General features: G+C 43.4%; 2 protein-coding genes across 2 annotated transcripts; one reads left to right on the top strand and one right to left on the bottom strand.

The window, feature by feature from the left end:
* The first annotated feature begins 647 nt into the window (after window positions 1-647).
* LOC138936004 (uncharacterized) lies at window positions 648-1,451 on the top strand. Its single transcript, XM_070301070.1, has 2 exons — window positions 648-769; window positions 845-1,451. Exons 1-2 carry the CDS (start codon window positions 648-650, stop codon window positions 1,449-1,451), a joined length of 729 nt encoding a protein of 242 aa, XP_070157171.1.
* Window positions 1,452-11,110: 9,659 nt separating this feature from the next.
* On the bottom strand, window positions 11,111-12,431 carry LOC138936381 (matrix metalloproteinase-14-like). Its single transcript, XM_070301787.1, has 2 exons — window positions 11,181-12,431; window positions 11,111-11,131 (listed from the first exon to the last, which is right to left on the bottom strand). Exons 1-2 carry the CDS (start codon window positions 12,429-12,431, stop codon window positions 11,111-11,113), a joined length of 1,272 nt encoding a protein of 423 aa, XP_070157888.1.
* Window positions 12,432-16,342: the final 3,911 nt, after the last annotated feature.

Below are 16,342 nucleotides of genomic sequence, written 5' to 3' on the forward strand. Positions count from 1 at the left end.
GATTCGATCTACCTCGCTGAATATCCCAGCCTTAAGCTAAAATCGGGTTGGCCGAGATATCTCCACGATATCGGACTTCCCCGAAACGTTAAGGTCAACGCAGCGATAAATACGCACACGGGACGAACCTACGCTATCTACGACGACAATAAAGTCGCGGAAATCGACGAGTGTCACATGATAGTCGTTAGACACGCTCCGTTAAAAGATATATTTCCCGGAATTCCGTCCGCGATAACGTCGGCCTTCCGATACATCGATGGTAATCTATATTTCTTCGCCAAACGTCAGTTCTACGCCTTCAACGAATTCACGAATATCGTAACCTCGGCGGGTCCTTTCGATCTACACGCGCTCGGCATCGAGTGTCCTACGGATGGACTGCTAAGGCAATTGCGCGATCTCCTCAGTCGCGTCTATCGTCTCGGCGACGCGACCGAGAGAGAGAAGATCGACGAAGAGAACGACTAGAGCGACCCCACCGCCATTTTTTAAAAATAGAATATATGAGAGAAAGTGCGCGAAAGGGGAAGAAGCGATCTCTACGCGAGTATATAAAGACCGTCCATCTGTTAAGCGCTTCATTATTGACGGAGAACGCCGAAGCCAACGCGCGAGAAAGAACAAACGAGAAAGAACGAGCGACGATGTACGCGACAATGGGAGGGAAACCGCAGCAGCAACACTCGTTCGATGATCGATCGAGGCTAACCGAGCGAGACCGCGAAGATAGCGCGGAATACGCTAAAAAGGCTAAAAAGGACAATGGGTAAGACTATCAAACGTTTATTCGAACTAATAATTCATTAGCGCCGTTTCTCTCATCGCTCGCGTCTATTTTCAGACGAGATCGCGATCGGACGCCGAGACGCGACGCGGACGTCTCGATCGCGCGACCGCTCAGAATCTTAGGAAGACGCTATCCATTGACCAAAACCGCGTACAAACATCTGGAAGTCAGCGTTAATGTCAGCCGACCCTCTTTCGTGGAAATCGTCTTCGGAGATTGTCACGGCAAGGAGATCTCGCTAACGCCGGATACGTGGAAGGAGCTGTTCGATCTACGATCCACGCTTCTGTCGCACTTTCGCTCCAACGAGCGCGACGAGGCGCGCCTTCCGGCGCCGATATACATCGGACAGTTGACGCTACGATTCGGCAAACTCAACAATCTCCGAATACTCCGTCACGAAACGTCCAAGGTTCATCTGGCCGTATCGAAGAGCACCGTCGAAACTATATTAAATCTGGAACTTTGCGTCAACCACATCGTTGCATCTTTAAGCGGTTTAACCACGCGCGTGGACAACAACCTGACTCGTTTCCTCGACATCGCGGCAGGCGCTCGCGATACGGCGCTTATTCCCGCGATGATACGCGAAAGCGATAACTTCAACCGCAACGATCTGATAGATTGCGAGCTGCAGGCTCTGCTCTTCGGAGAATCGTGATACGCTTATCCGCGTACTCGTATTATCATATTATTAATATATTAAAAATATTGTAAAAGAAAACAATAAAAACACTTCTCCTCTCTCGCTAGAACGACGATGTCTCTTTATTCTACGATCTTTCGAAAATCCACCGTCTCGCTAGAGCGATAAGCGCGCTCGTATCGCCGCTAACGCTCGCCGCGAGAAAAGGAGAGCGACGAGGGACGCTCCTCTATCCGTTCGACCGCCCTCCGACGATCCTCCGTCCTCCTCGACGCCGGACGCCCGGCATCCGCTCGCGGATCGCGCGCTAGAAGCGTCGCGCGCGTCTCTAAAGAATCGCGATAGCGGATCGCGCGCTAGAAGCGGCGCGCGTCCCTAAAAAACGAGTCGCGTCAAGGTCGAGTCGAGCAGGAACCGCGACCCCCGATCGACCCGAGCGTCATCTCCCGGGCGATCTCGTTGATTTTGTTGAATACCTAGTAAGGTTTGTTTCAGCCCATTTTCCAATGAGTGCGAGAGAGAAGTACCATTGGAGAGAAAGAGACAGAGATATGTGTCAGAACAGGTTGTAGGCAACCGCGGTGGGGACTTCGGGCCAAGGGGGGTGGGAACAGGGGGGTATGTAGGGCGAGGAGGTAAGCGTGGCCCCCGATCGAGCCGAGCGCCATCTCTCGAGCACTCTCGGTGACTCGTACCCGCTTCCCCCTCCGGCCGCGCTTCCCCCCTCGCCCTACATACCCCCCGTCCCCACCCCCCGGCTCGAACTCTCTCGCACTCATTGAAAAAGTAGGCTGGAACCGACCTTACTCACCTACTTCCGCGGTTCTGACGGATATCTTGATTATTACTGCCCTTTTTGCGCGGTTCGGAAATCTTGATTAAGAGCTTCTTGCTAGAAACTCTCGCGATAACGGAAATCTTGACCGCGAACGCTGGATGGAATTTAGCGCGAGGCAAAGGACATTCGCGATGCGGATAACGAGCGTAGACTCTCGGACTCCAAACAATTAACTTTCACAATGTCTTAGCACAAAAATAGAAAATACTAAAGCGTGAGGTTTTCCCGAATTGACCGCCGTGAGAATATGTGCGCGATCGGATGCGAGACAATTCGGAATTGATACGAGTAAGCCACTGTAACTCCGACACGAGCGAGAATAGAGACAGAAAGTTGATCGAGCTCGATGACCGGCTCGAAACATCGTTACAGGCAGACTAAATCGACAGACCGCGGAATCTCGCGCTCTGCCGATGGGAATAACAGGATTTTTTCGACGTTGAACCTTTGAGATCCAGCTATTTGTCACAGTTTTTCATTTCGAATATCACGCGATCACGCGCTGATCGACTGATCGACGGTGTTTACCCTCGCTCGTGTTTTGATTTCGGCTTTTACCGTTCAGATTTGTCGGTTGAGTTTAAATTTATCGATTAAATTCAACGTTTCCATCTTGAACAATCTGTTGAACAAATATATGTCTGTCAAGTGTGCAAAATAAATTTGGATTCTATAAAGAAATTGATGAAACATTTAAAACTGCAATATAGTTTCAGTGTTTTTGATAAATATATTTGCAAGCAACCGCTGTGTTCGAGAATTTCACTCTGCTTTTCTTTTTGAAAAACGTTTATTACAAGATCATTTGATGGATAGAATTGCAAAGAACAAAATATACATATCTTTCCAAATGCGATAAAATTATAGTCAGTTCATGTGCCAAATATTGATTTAGAAAATAGAGACAATAGCGTGCGTCAATGCAAACGAAAAATTAGCGAATACCTTCGATGCTTTTAAGTTTAAAGAAATACAAGAAACTACTGTTTCTTCATTATCATATTTATATAATAATAATTCTATAACGCGACGATATGTACAGATAGTTATAGATGTCACTTCAAATTTAGTGGAAAATATTATGAAGGTAGAAAGTAAAATGAGCCAAAGTTTGAATACTTTACAGGCTGCAGAAGTTATGAAACAAGAATTCGCATCCTTTTTTAATCAATGTAAAAATTCTTTCTGTAGCCTAGATACAGAATATAAGAGAATACAAAATTTTTCACAAAAAGGCTGTTGTATAGAACCTATCTCTTATATAATTAGGCAAACTATGGAAAATAGAAAGATTAACAATATTTTCAGCCTAATTCGAAATAATGTCACATTTTATTTCTGTAATGAAAATTCTAAAGGCAATATTTGAAATACCTAATACTTTAAAAGATATATTAGATTATACAGGGTGTTTCAGAACAACTTTCCGTCCGTAAAATGATACAATTCTAAGACGATTTTTCCTTTACTAAAATTTGAATTGAAGCGTATTTTTTGAGTTATAAGCAAAAATAGTTAGCAAATCACGCGTCGAGTACAGAAGGCAGGCAGGAGCGTTGCGGCGCATCGCAGCTGACTGTCCAATTACTACCGCATGAGTACCATCTAACTATTTTATCTTATAAAATAAAATTATGCTTTAAATAAAATTTTGATAAAGAAGAAAATGTCTTAGAATTACACCAGGAATACGTATTTCTTAAAATAACGTCACTTTAGCAAAAATTGTTCCGAATCGCCGGCCGTCGGACGCTGCAATCAGCTGATTGCTACACGCAAGTGCAGACGCTATTTGTTTATATTTATTTATAAGGCTTATATGTGCAATAGCGCAAGACGCTATTTGTTTATAAGGCTTATAAATTTAAGCATCCGTGTCAATCGGTGGCTAACTTGCGTCATCATAGTCTGTACTTCCTATCCTTAAAATTAATATTAATATTAATATAAAATCCTATCAACGCTCGCTTTATCATCTTTAAATTCAGTAATGTCGCCCGTGCAATACGAGACACTATTTGTTTATAATGTTTATAAATTCAAGCATCCGTATCAATCGGCACCCGCCTTTGTAATACACCGCGCCGATTGATAAGCATTCTCCGCCCGTCTGACATCATTCTCCCACGCCGCCAAAATCCCCCCCTCCCGCCCGCGTGACGTCAATCCTCCTCGCCGTCGAAATTCCTCCCGCCACGCACCTTCCCGCGGAGGACCTGAATTAGAACCCGCTTATTAATACCACTATAAAAAAAAAATCTTGGTACAGCACCAAGTAAATTTCGTGCCCTATGCACATATTCAGGTCCATAGAAAACTTATTTTTCTATGAAACTGACGCACTACCATCCGCGTTCTGGCTCTTATTAGCCCGCGATTATTTGAAATTTGTGACGTCACACGAGAGCCTAATTTCTCAAATTTCTTAATTTAATAATATTTAGTACTAAAATTAAATTTAGTAATATTAAATAATATTTAATAATATTTAATAATATTTAACATTATATTTAATATTCAACGATATATATTTATTTGTATTATTACCTGATATTATATTCTTTCTCCTTTTTTCCTTCTGTCTATCTCTTTCTCCAAGTCTTTTGCTGATTCTTCCTCTTTTTTAATTTTAAATAAAACTTCTTTCTTTCTCTTCCTTCTCTCTCTCTCTCTCTCTCTCTCTCTCTCTCTCTCTCTTTTATTCGTTTTTTTTCCCTTTTCTCTATATTAACTTAATTTAATATAACTTAATAAATATTCACAAATAAATATCAATATATTATGACATTTAATACTAATCACTGTTGTGCCTCCGTGGAAGTACAGAGATTTTGTTGGAATCATTGACCAATTGGAACTTAGGAGTTCAGGGTCGCACAGGGTCTTCTCGCCGTTTTTATTAAATATGTAATCGTATTAAAATAAAAGTCGTTTATTCAGGTATATTAGCTTCAAATTTTCTTTTCTTTCTCGCATTTCAACTCGGCTTATCGCGGTATAGAGTTGCTTCGCGTGCCTGATATCGCGGCTGCCGTCGTGAGATCAGCTGGAACGTTCGTTATTATTAAAATGATTACAATTGTCTGTCTCGTGGTTATTTTTATTAAGTTCAACGGTATAGTATAATTTTTTAATTTTAGGTGGATGGTTTTATTACCTTCTTTTCGATTAGTTTTTGGAGGGGATCGTTCAGCGACAGGACCATAGATGGTCGTGTCGCTCGCTTTCAGCTGGAAAAAACCCAGATGCAAGCTACGTAAATTATTTGCTTGCATTTCTGGCACATCGTCCTTCGAGTCTTGCGATCGCGTGGTCTATGCGCGTAGCTCGCTTTGTCAGCGATTGCGCTCGTAACTCTATACGTCTTCCTGGTTTCGAGTTATAACCGAAAGACGTATGTAATAATATTTAATAATTAATAATTATACTAATATGGTTATAGCCGTTTTGGGCTATAACATCACTCACGAAATGTCACCAAACTGTCACCAAACTGTCAAACTAACCCGATAACATTCGTTCAACCGTATTTGATTCACATTATCGACCATCAATCAGACACGCATTTTTAAATATTCTTTAAATATATTTACACTATGAATATTTACTAACCCTGCTCACGATGTACGAAGTGTCACGCCAAACTGTCAAACACCGAACTAATCTCGATAAAACATTTACACCTCTCATCGATGCATCATCGACTGCCAATCACATATGCGGAAAAGCGGCAACAATACTTGCGATACATTTCAACTCCGAACGCGCACTTCTCGGGACAAATGACTTTTTTATAGAGGACTAGCACGCAGCGCGCGCTTCGCGCGCGCCATTTATTCTTTTTCATTTAAACATTTTTAATGATATATACACAAAATCATAAACGTCACAAAATAAATTAATATAACTGCCTAATATCATAAATATTATTACCTAATATCATATTCTTCCTCCTTCTTTTTTCCTCCGGTCTTTCTTTCTCTCTCTCCCTTTCCCACCTCCCTATTTCACTGTCTCTCTCTTTCTACCCTCTCACTCTCCCTCAACAGCTCTTTCCCACACATCATCTTCCACATATCCTTTTTTGCCTTCGCTCTTTCTTTCTCTCTCTCTCTCTCTCTCTCTCTCTCTCTCTCTCTCTCTCTTAAAACTAAATAAATTATATAATATTAATAATTTTTAATAATATTTCTTAATAATGTTTAACGATATGTTTAATAATACTAAACAATATTATTATTTGATATATTTATTCTCCATCTTTTTTCCTTTTGTCTTTCTCTCTGTTTTTTGCTTAGACTTCTTCTTCTTTATTTTTAACTCTCTCTCTCTCTCTCTCTCTCTCTCTCTCTCTCTCTCTCTCTCTCTCTCTCTCTCTCTTTCATTTCCTTATTCTTTCTCTTCTTTAATTTTAAATAAAGTATCCTTTCTTTTACCTTCGTTCTTTCTTTCTCTCTTTCTCCTTCTCTCTCTTAAAATTAAATAAATTATAAAATATTAATAATTTTTTATAATATTTCTTAATAATATATAACAATATACTTAATAATACTGAACAATATTATTATCTGATATTATATTTATTCTCCTTCTTATTTCCTTTTCTCTCTCTCTCTCTCTCTCTCTCTCTCTCTCTCTCTCTCTCTCTTTCTCTCTTTCTTCTTCTGTTTTGCTTATATTTCCTCTTCTTAACTTTAACTCTCCCTCCCTCTCTCTCTCTCTCTTTCTCTCTCTTTTTCTTTTGCTTATTCTTCCTCTTCTTTTATTTTAAATAAAACTTCTTTCTTTCTCTTCCTTCTCTCTCTGTTTCGCTCTCTTTTTTATTCGTCTTCCCTTCTTCCTCTTTCGGTCTATATTAATTTAATTTAATATATTTACAAATAAACATCAATATATTATGACATTTAATTTACATGAAAATTTTAGGAAATTTAAGAATTAACAAATGCAAGAAATTAAACATATTATATTTTTATCAAACACGGTATCTTTTACATAAAATAAAAGAAGTTATTATCTCGTAAGCAATAGATTATTTTCTCTTATTGAATTATATTACTATTAATTAAAATATTACTATTAACCTTGCTCACAATGTACGAACAAACTTGACTCACTCGTTTATAGTTGACTCATATCATCGGCACACATTTTTAAATATATTTTAAATATATTAATATAATACATTCACAAATAAATATTAATATACTATGACATTTAAAATTAAGTAGCATAAATAATATTAACAATATTTAATAACATATTTAATAATATTAAACAATATTATATTACATAATATTAACCCCCCCCTCTCTCTCTCTCTCTCTCTCTTTCTCCCTCTCTTTTGTTTATTCTTGTTTTTCTGTAATTTTAAATAAAGCTTCTTTCTTTTTTCCTTCTTTCTTTCTTTCTCTCTCTCTCTTTCTGTCTGTTCTTCTCTCTTAAAATGAAATTACATAAATAATACTAATAACATTTAATAATATTGAAAAAAATTATTACCTAATATTATATTTTTTCTTCTTTTTTCCTTCTCTCTCTTTCTCTGTCTTAAAATTAAATAAAATAGATAATATTAATAATTTTTAATAATATTTCTTAATAATATGTAACGATGCATCCCTCCACCGTTACCCGGCCGTCGATCCGCCAGAAGTCCGCCGCCCGACAAACACCGATCGGGCATAATGTGGAGGCGCCGAGCGCCCATTTTTAAAAGAGATAATAAACGGTCCAATTTGTAACCGCCGTTAAGCTGCGTGTTTACCCGGAACCGTCGCCGCGCTCGGGTAACCGTACCGACCGTTCCCGAAACCACCCGAGTCGCGCGCGGCGGTTCACCGTTAAATAATATGCCTTAAACATTAAGGCATATTACGTACGCGCACCCGCCGGAAAAGCGGTATAAATAGGGCACGTTTTACATCTCAGGACCAGATCTTCCGCAACCGCCAGAGTCAGTAAGACGCCTGGAAATCCGCTACGATCCTATAACCGCTTAAGGAGAGAGAAAACGGGGTTGGGAGTACCCAGCCTCCGCCGAGAGTTTGCGGCATCTCCAAGAGCGATCCTTCCGACCGTTTAATAAAAGAGGAAAACGGGGTTGGGCGTACTCAACCTCCGCCGAGAGTTCTCGACGCCTCACACAATCCGTCCACCTAAGTGCAACGGCGATTAACCAGTGGTAGAGAGTTCCCTGCCATTGACGAGTGTTCCCGTGGGCCGTTGCACTCCTGAATTCCCCGGACCGACTATCCCGGACGACACGACAAAACGTTACTCACGAACGGACCGTAATTCCGCGACCGCCATTTACGCAATCGGACTCGCCATTAATACGGCGCGCTAAGTCCCGCTCAGGGGGAGGATCTACTTCTGCCGCGACATCAATCAACGCAACCGAATCGATACAGGCGCGTCTAAGGACCGCCCACCGGCCCGACCGAAATTATCGTCCGATAGTTAGCGGCCTCTGCCGAAACCAAGATCCGCTCGCGTAATCGATATTATATCGAACCGCCGAAATCGCGCTCCGCGCCGCGCATACGTGCATGTAATTCGGATGCACCGCGACCGACACGACCGCCGCTAACCGATTCCGCATCTCACACATACACGGATGCATTTTGCCGCACACACATCGTGATTCGCCTCACACACATATTGTCGATACATTGTATATAAGTAGGATAGATAGGCCGGTTTTGGATCAGTTTTGTGTGAGTGTGAGAGAGAGGGTATCGTTGGGGAGTAAGAGAGAGAGATAGTTTCGGAGCAGCTTGTGGGCGCCCGAGGGATGGAGAGCGGGCTGGGCGGGTTCGTGGGGGGGTAAGTAGGGTGAGAGGGGAAGCGCGGTCGGGGGGAAGCGGTGGGTACGAGTCGCCGAGAGCGCTCGAGAGATGGCGCTCGGGGGGTGGCGCGCCCGACTCGCGACCTCGACGCGACTCGCGCCCCTAGCGCGCGGTCCGCCGTCGCGATTCTTTAGGGGGGCGCTTCTAGCGCGCGATCCGCCGCTTCTAGCGCGCGATCCGCCGTCGCGATTCTTTAGGGGGCGTTTCTAGCGCGCGATCCGCCGCTTCTAGCGCGCGATCCGCCGTCGCGATTCTTTAGGAGGGCGCTTCTAGCGCGCGATCCGCCGCTTCTAGCGCGCGATCCGCCGCTTCTAGCGCGCGATTCGCCGTCGCGATTCTTTAGGGGGCGCTTCTAGCGCGCGATCCGCCGCTTCTAGCGCGCGATCCGCCGTCGCGATTCTTTAGGGGGCGCTTCTAGCGCGCGATCCGCCGCTTCTAGCGCGCGATCCGCCGCTTCTAGCGCGCGATCCGCCGTCGCGATTCTTTAGGGGGGCGCTTCTAGCGCGCGATCCGCGAGCGGGCGGCGGGCGCCCGGCGTCGAGGGGGCGGGGGATCGTCGGTGGGCGGTCGAGCGGACGGAGGGGCGTCCCTAGTCGCTTTAGCGATGGCGAATCTTCGAAGGGTGGTGAAATAAAGAGACGTCGTCGTTCTAGCGAGAGAGGAGAGGTGTTTTTATTGTTTTCTTTTACAAATTTTTTAACGTATTAATAATACGACGATACGAGTACGCGAGCGAGCGTATCACGATTCTCCGAAGAGCAGAGCCTGCAGTTCGCAATCGATTATATCGTTGCGGTCGAAGTTATCGCTCTCGCGTATCATCGCGGGAATAAGCGCCTTATCGCGAGCGCCCGCCGCGATGTCGAGGAAACGAATTAGCTTGTTGTCCACGCGCGCGGTTAAACCGCTTAAAGATGCGACGATGCGGTTGACGCAAAGTTCCAGATTTAATATATTTACGACGGTGTTCTTCGATACGGCTAGGCGAATTTTAGGCGTTTCGAGAGGAAGTATTCGGAGATTGTTGAGTTTGCCGAATCGTAGCGTCAATTGTCCGATGTGTATTGGCGTCGGGCGCGCCTCGTCGCGCTCGTCGGAGCGAAAGTGCGACAGGAGCGTGGGTCGTAGATCGAGCAGTTCCTTCCACGTATCCGGCGTTAGCGAGATCTCTTTGCCGTGGCAATCTCCGAGGACGATTTCTACGAAGGAGGGTCGGCTGACGTTAACGCTAATTTCCAGATGTTTATATGCGGTTTTGGTCAATGGATAGCGTCTTCCTAAGATTCTGAGCGGTCGCGCGATCGAGACGTCCGCGTCGTGTTTTGGCGTTCGATCGCGATCTCGTCTAAAAAATAGATATGAGCGATGAGAGAAACGGTGTTAGCGAATTATTAATTCGAATAAATGTTCGATAGTTTTACCCATTGTCCATTTTAGCTTTCTTAGCGTATTCCGCGCTATCTTCGCGGTCTCGTTCGGTTAGTCTCGATCGATCGTCGAATGAGTGTTGCTGTTGCGGTTGTCCTCCCATTGTCGCGTACATCGTCGCTCGTTCTTTCTCGTTTGTTCTTTTTCGCGCGTTAGCTTCGGTGTTCTTCGTTAATAATGAAGCGCTTAATGGATGAGCGGTCTTTATATACTCGCGTAGAGATCGCTTCTTCCCCTTTCGCGCGTTTTCTCTTATATATTCTATTTTTAAAAAATAACGGTAGGGTCGCTCTAGTCGGTCTCGTCGTCGATTCTCTCTTTCTCGATCGTGTCGCTGAGACGATAGACGCGACTAAGGAGATCGCGCAATTGCCTTAGCAATCCATCCGTAGGACACTCGATGCCGAGCGCGTGTAGATCGAAAGGACCCGCCGAGGTTACGGTATTTGTAAATTCGTTGAAGACGTAGAACTGACGTTTGGCGAAGAAATATAGATTGCCATCGATGTATCGGAAGGCCGACGTTATCGCGGACGGAATTCCGGGAAATATATCTTTTAATGGAGCGTGTCTAATGACTATCATGCGACACTCGTCGATTTCCGCGACTTTATCATCGTCGTATACAGCGTAGGTTCGTCCCGTGTGCGTATTTATCGCCGCGTTGATTTTAACGTTTCGGGGAAGTCCGATATCGTGGAGATATCTCGGCCAACCCGATTTTAGTTTAAGACTGGGATATTCCGCGAGGTAGATCGAATCGTTCGCGAATAGAGCGAGATCGCCCGAGGGTCTTCTATACGCGGCGGATAGACGCGTGAAATTCGCCGGTAGGAACGTCGCGTAATCCGTGAGCGTCATGGGTCTACCGTAACGTTTCTCGGTTATGTCGACCGACCATATGTTGCGGCGATTGGCTATATATAATCGATGATTCATTATTAGCGCGGCGTCCACGCGTCGCAATGCGCAGAGATCCGCTCGCGCTGGATCGATCGGCGCGACGCTCGTCGTCGCGGGCGTCGCGGTGGTCGCGGGAGTCGCCGTTGGATAATTTCCGTCGTCGTGAGATCCGTACAGATTTTGTATAGCGAGAATGTCTTCTATGCTCAGTTTAACTGGAAATTGATTCTCGATGTCGGGTATATATGGGAACATTATAGAGTCATTGCGCATACTATGCTGTAAACCCAATGCGTGGCCGATCTCGTGCGTCAGCGTTTGTAGCAGGTGATGCGTGTCGGGAGGATTTTTGTTTAGATACACGTGCCACGGTTCGGAATCGTCGACGTGTATCTCCGATGTGAAATCGGTTGTTCCAGAGGGAAAAAACGCGTGAGCTAGGGCTCCTCCCGGACCGTCGAAAGCTGCCGGGCAAATACCGACGTTTCGACGATTCGCGTAAGTGTGCGCGCCCGTTCGATACGATATTAATATATCGGGGTGTAACGGGTCGCGTGCGAAAGTTAGCGATGAGTTCGCCGCCCATAGCGCGAACGCCGTTTCGGCCGTTCGCGAGATTTCCTCGCTAGCCATCTGAAAATTCCACGCGAGACGCGTCTTCGGCCATTTTCGCGCGATCGGGCTATACGCGCGATCGGGAATATCTGCGAGACCGCATCGCGGTTTACGCATAAGGTGAAGCGTAACGGCGTTTAACGCGCCGTTTCCCGATAATTGATAATATTCTTGAAACAGCGACAGCGCGCGACGCAGAGACGTCGCGTTATCGGACGACAGCGATTCTCCATCGTCTTTTAGAAAACCGTATACGCGCAGAAAACGAAGCGCCTCGATTTTTTCCGAGTCGAAGGGCGCGGCGACCGTCGTAGCGACGAGTATTGTCGCTAGAGTGAGAACCGTCCTCGTGTTAGTCATCGCGCGAAGCGGAGAAGACGCGATAAACTGTTGAGAGACACCGAGCGCGATTGATTCGCGCGTTCCGAGAGACGTCTATTTTTATCGGCGACGAATAATGCGGGTGGGTGGGGAGAGGGAGAGGGAAATGCGTTTCTTTCGACGTCGAGCGTTTGGAATACGCGTTATCTAGCGGACGCGCTCGAGTTCCTCTTTTGTTTTTTCTATTTTATTGTTCGTTTGTCCTCTAAGAAGGACATTCGATGAGCGATTAAAGATATCCCTTCCAACGATACGCGTTATCTAACGGATGTTTTCTGTTATTTCCATTTTATTATTCGTTTATCCTCTAAGAAGGACATTCGATGAGCGATTAAAAATATCTCTTTCAACGATGCGCGTTATCTAACGGATGTTTTTTACGTTTGTCTCCTAAAAAGAACACTCGATGAGCGATTAGAGATATCTCTTTCCGGTAATTAGAGATATCTCTTTCCGGTAACGATAAATTAGAGATACCTTTTTAGATATCCCTAGATATTTTTTTCCGGCGATGATGATCTTATTGTTCGCAGAGTATTCGGAATGCGCATTATCTAACGGATGTTTTTTATTATTTCTATTTTTATCGTTCATCTGTCCTCTAAAAAGGACACTCGATGAGCGAGTAGAGATATCTCCTTTCCGACGACGAAACGGTCGCGGAAGGAAGACGCGGCGCGATCGATAAATTGTACCGCAACATCCCGCGCGTCGATCTTTATAAAACGCGAGATCGTTTCGAGAAGCGTTAAAGTATTCTCGTTCGCGAGATAACGAAGCTCGAAACGACGGAACGCGAAGTGACGAGAATTAAAATCGGTCGTGATCTGTTCGATATGGAACGAATCGAACAGATCATTAACGCGGCTGATTATATTAACGTAAACGGGGACTTAATCGCGATAAAATCCTATGTTCTGGGAGATCTCGCTACGGATTTGCGTGTGGAAGCGCAAGGTGTTATCGATAATAGTCCGGATTCGTTTAGACTCGCTTTCCAGTTAAACGAAGACGTAGATATCGCGCGTTTAATGTAAGTATCTAATTGAAATTATAATAAATTATAATAAATTATAATAAGTTATAAAAATTATAATAAATTTTATTAATTTTTACTTTTGTATTTTAGACAAGAAATAGAAAGCTGTGTAAAAACAGCGCGAGAATCGCTCTATGAGTTAATAAATAAAACGAGAACTATGCTCGCACAAGCGCAAAGCGTTCACAGCGCATTGCGCGACGCTCGTCGACGCGGCGAGAGCGATTTCGCCGTTCCCGAAATTAGGCGAGTCGTCGCATCACGGATCGATGGGGAGCCCGAATCGCGATCGATCGGCGAACTCGAATTACGATCAATGGAGAACGAGGCCGAACCAGCGACGGTTAACGAGAGTAAATCGCAGACTAATGTACGATGGGCGAACTATGAGCCCGAATCGCAACCGTTCGACGCGGAATAATTTTAAGCGTTAATAAAGCGCATTTGTAAGATAATTTTTATGAATAAATGTTATATATTAAGCGAAATGTTGTCTCGTAATCATCTGTGTCCGCATTAAGTATATTTAAATAGATTTAAAATCTCTTTACTTTAAGTTTATTATGCAACCGCGATAATCTATGGATAATTATAAATTAAGGTTTTATTAGATTTAATTTTTGAGATTTGATATATAAAAATGTAGTTTAAATATAGAATGAAATACTTAATAATTAATTCAATACATTATAATTATATATAAAATTTAAAATATTCTATAATTAAGTTTATTATGCGATCGCGATAAAATAATATCTATGGACAGTTATTATAATTAAATTTGTTACGCGACCGCGATAAAGGATGCGACCGCGATAAAGAAAAAACGCGGTTCGTTCGTATAACGTATATTTTGCAACAATATATAACATATTCGTGATTAAATTTATAGATTATAATTTAAAATATATAATTAATTTGATACATTATAACTTAAATTTATATAACTTAAATTTATATAATATAAAATCAATCGCTCATATTGCGCAAACGGTCGCGTCGCTCGAACCACCAATCGTGCAATTTACACGCGTTTTCTAACGCGCAATTTTTCGCGTGGTATCCGCAATGAAAGGCCCGCGAAGCGTTCAGAGTCTCCAGACGTTCGATGTCTTCGTAATCGGCGTCGATAGTCTCGACAGAAACGGCTATATCGCGATCGTCGGCGACGTTTCCTAAGATCTCGATTAACCACTTCTTCTTCTCGTGACCTTTGACATAGATCTGCACCGTCGAATCAGGGTTAGATCCTCGACATATGGCATCTCGAACGAGTTTTTTCATCGACCCATAATTTGTGTGTCCATCATTCCACTTTAGCTGATGATGATTCGATATCAACCAACACGCTCGCGATTTTTCCGCTTTCGTGAGCAAATCCCACGACATCGGCGAGCGAAAGATGTGATGCGTCAATTCTACACCATTTCTTAATACGGCTACTTCTTTCACGACGAATTTTTCGTTAACTACGAAACCTTGAAGATCGACAAAAATCGGTGTGTCCATCGTCGTTGTTAGCGATACTCGAAGTGTTTCTTTCTAGATTTTTCTAAGCGTTTTATTCTGTCTCCATATTTTTTCGAGTATCGTTGCGCTTACACGATTCTGCGCACGACATTAGTGAGCGGATTGTATTCTACCACTCGATCGTGAATAATAAGACAGTAAGCTGTGGTATTAGAGGGGATGTTTTCCTTGCAGTCGAACTCTATGCGAACGTCCACAGTGGCGCTTTTAATTGACTCATTCTGTCGAGAACAGTCGATGACTACGAGTGGGCCGTGAATTAAAAATTTATCTAAATTTAAGAGCGTTTCGTCGTTTTCGCATCCGTAGTACGTTTTTCGAAATTTCGAATACATATCGTATAATACGGCGATTTTATGTTTATCGAAATCTAAATTCATGTCATCGTAAGGATAAAAATCGGAATTAAGATACAGTTTGACATTAGTTAGTTTACAATTATCGAATAAAGAAGGCTCCTCGGACAGAACGTTCTTCTTTCCAGATTGTAGCGCGAAGATAACGTATCGCGGTTTCTCGAGTTGTGTTGCCGCTTTGACGGCCCACGAGTGTTTGGTCGTGTTCTGTAGAAGCGGAAACTCGTAAAGATCCCATGAGCGAAAAGCGACGCTCAAATATCGTCCACTATCTAACGTGCGCAATAACCTTAATTTATTAACATCATTCAATACTATATGAGGCATTCGCCATTGTATTTTTAACAAAACGATTTTAGGTTCTTGCGTTTCGCGCGATATAACGCAATTGTTATCGTTGCGCGCTCGTATTAAAATAAGCTCGTGTCGCGCGTTGATCACAACGCGCTTGTAATCTTCGCAAAAACCTAATAGTACGTTAAGAGGTACGCAAAAATTAAAATCACCGATTGACGAATGAGTTGTTGCTAATAAGTCCCATCCAGCGTTTTTTAATATTTTACTTCTTTCGACTGTCAGCGACGCGTAATTTTTAATCGTACTCGTTATTCCAACGTTTCTGTTTCGATCGATCTCTACGCCATCGAGCTCGTAGCGAATTTCCTCGAACATAAACGCCGCGCAATTGTTTACTAATCTCGTTATCGATGCGATTTCCTCTTGCGCGCTCGATGTTTCCTTTGACTCGAGTCTGCCCTCAATGTAGATAAAACTGTCGCAAGGTAACGTATACAAATCTTGCTGTTGTATAGGAATTCGTATCTCATCGCTATTTCCGAACGTAGTATTGGCGTAAGGGTTGTACGTGTGAGTTTCGATCTTGACGATGCGATCGTCGAAGATTGGCTCCCCACTGATACTTAGAATGTCGCACATTCCGCTTTTTACGAAGAAGCGGTTTTCGG

Source organism: Polyergus mexicanus, unplaced genomic scaffold (genome assembly GCF_030449975.1).
Source record: "Polyergus mexicanus isolate NDT 795.1 unplaced genomic scaffold, iyPolMexi1.0 SCAF_1, whole genome shotgun sequence".
NCBI lineage: Eukaryota > Metazoa > Arthropoda > Insecta > Hymenoptera > Formicidae > Polyergus > Polyergus mexicanus.

What these genes read in the sequence shown, in the direction of transcription:
- LOC138936004 (XM_070301070.1), top strand. Translation starts at nt 648, where the DNA reads ATGTACGCGACAATGGGAGGGAAACCGCAGCAGCAACACTCGTTCGAT. An exon ending in AAGGCTAAAAAGGACAATGG is followed by an intron (nt 770 to 844) that starts GTAAGACTATCA and finishes GTCTATTTTCAG; the next exon opens with ACGAGATCGCGATCGGACGC.
- LOC138936381 (XM_070301787.1), bottom strand. Translation starts at nt 12,431, where the DNA reads ATGACTAACACGAGGACGGTTCTCACTCTAGCGACAATACTCGTCGCT. An exon ending in ACACGGGACGAACCTACGCT is followed by an intron (nt 11,132 to 11,180) that starts GTATACGACGAT and finishes GTCGCATGATAG; the next exon opens with TCATTAGACACGCTCCATTA.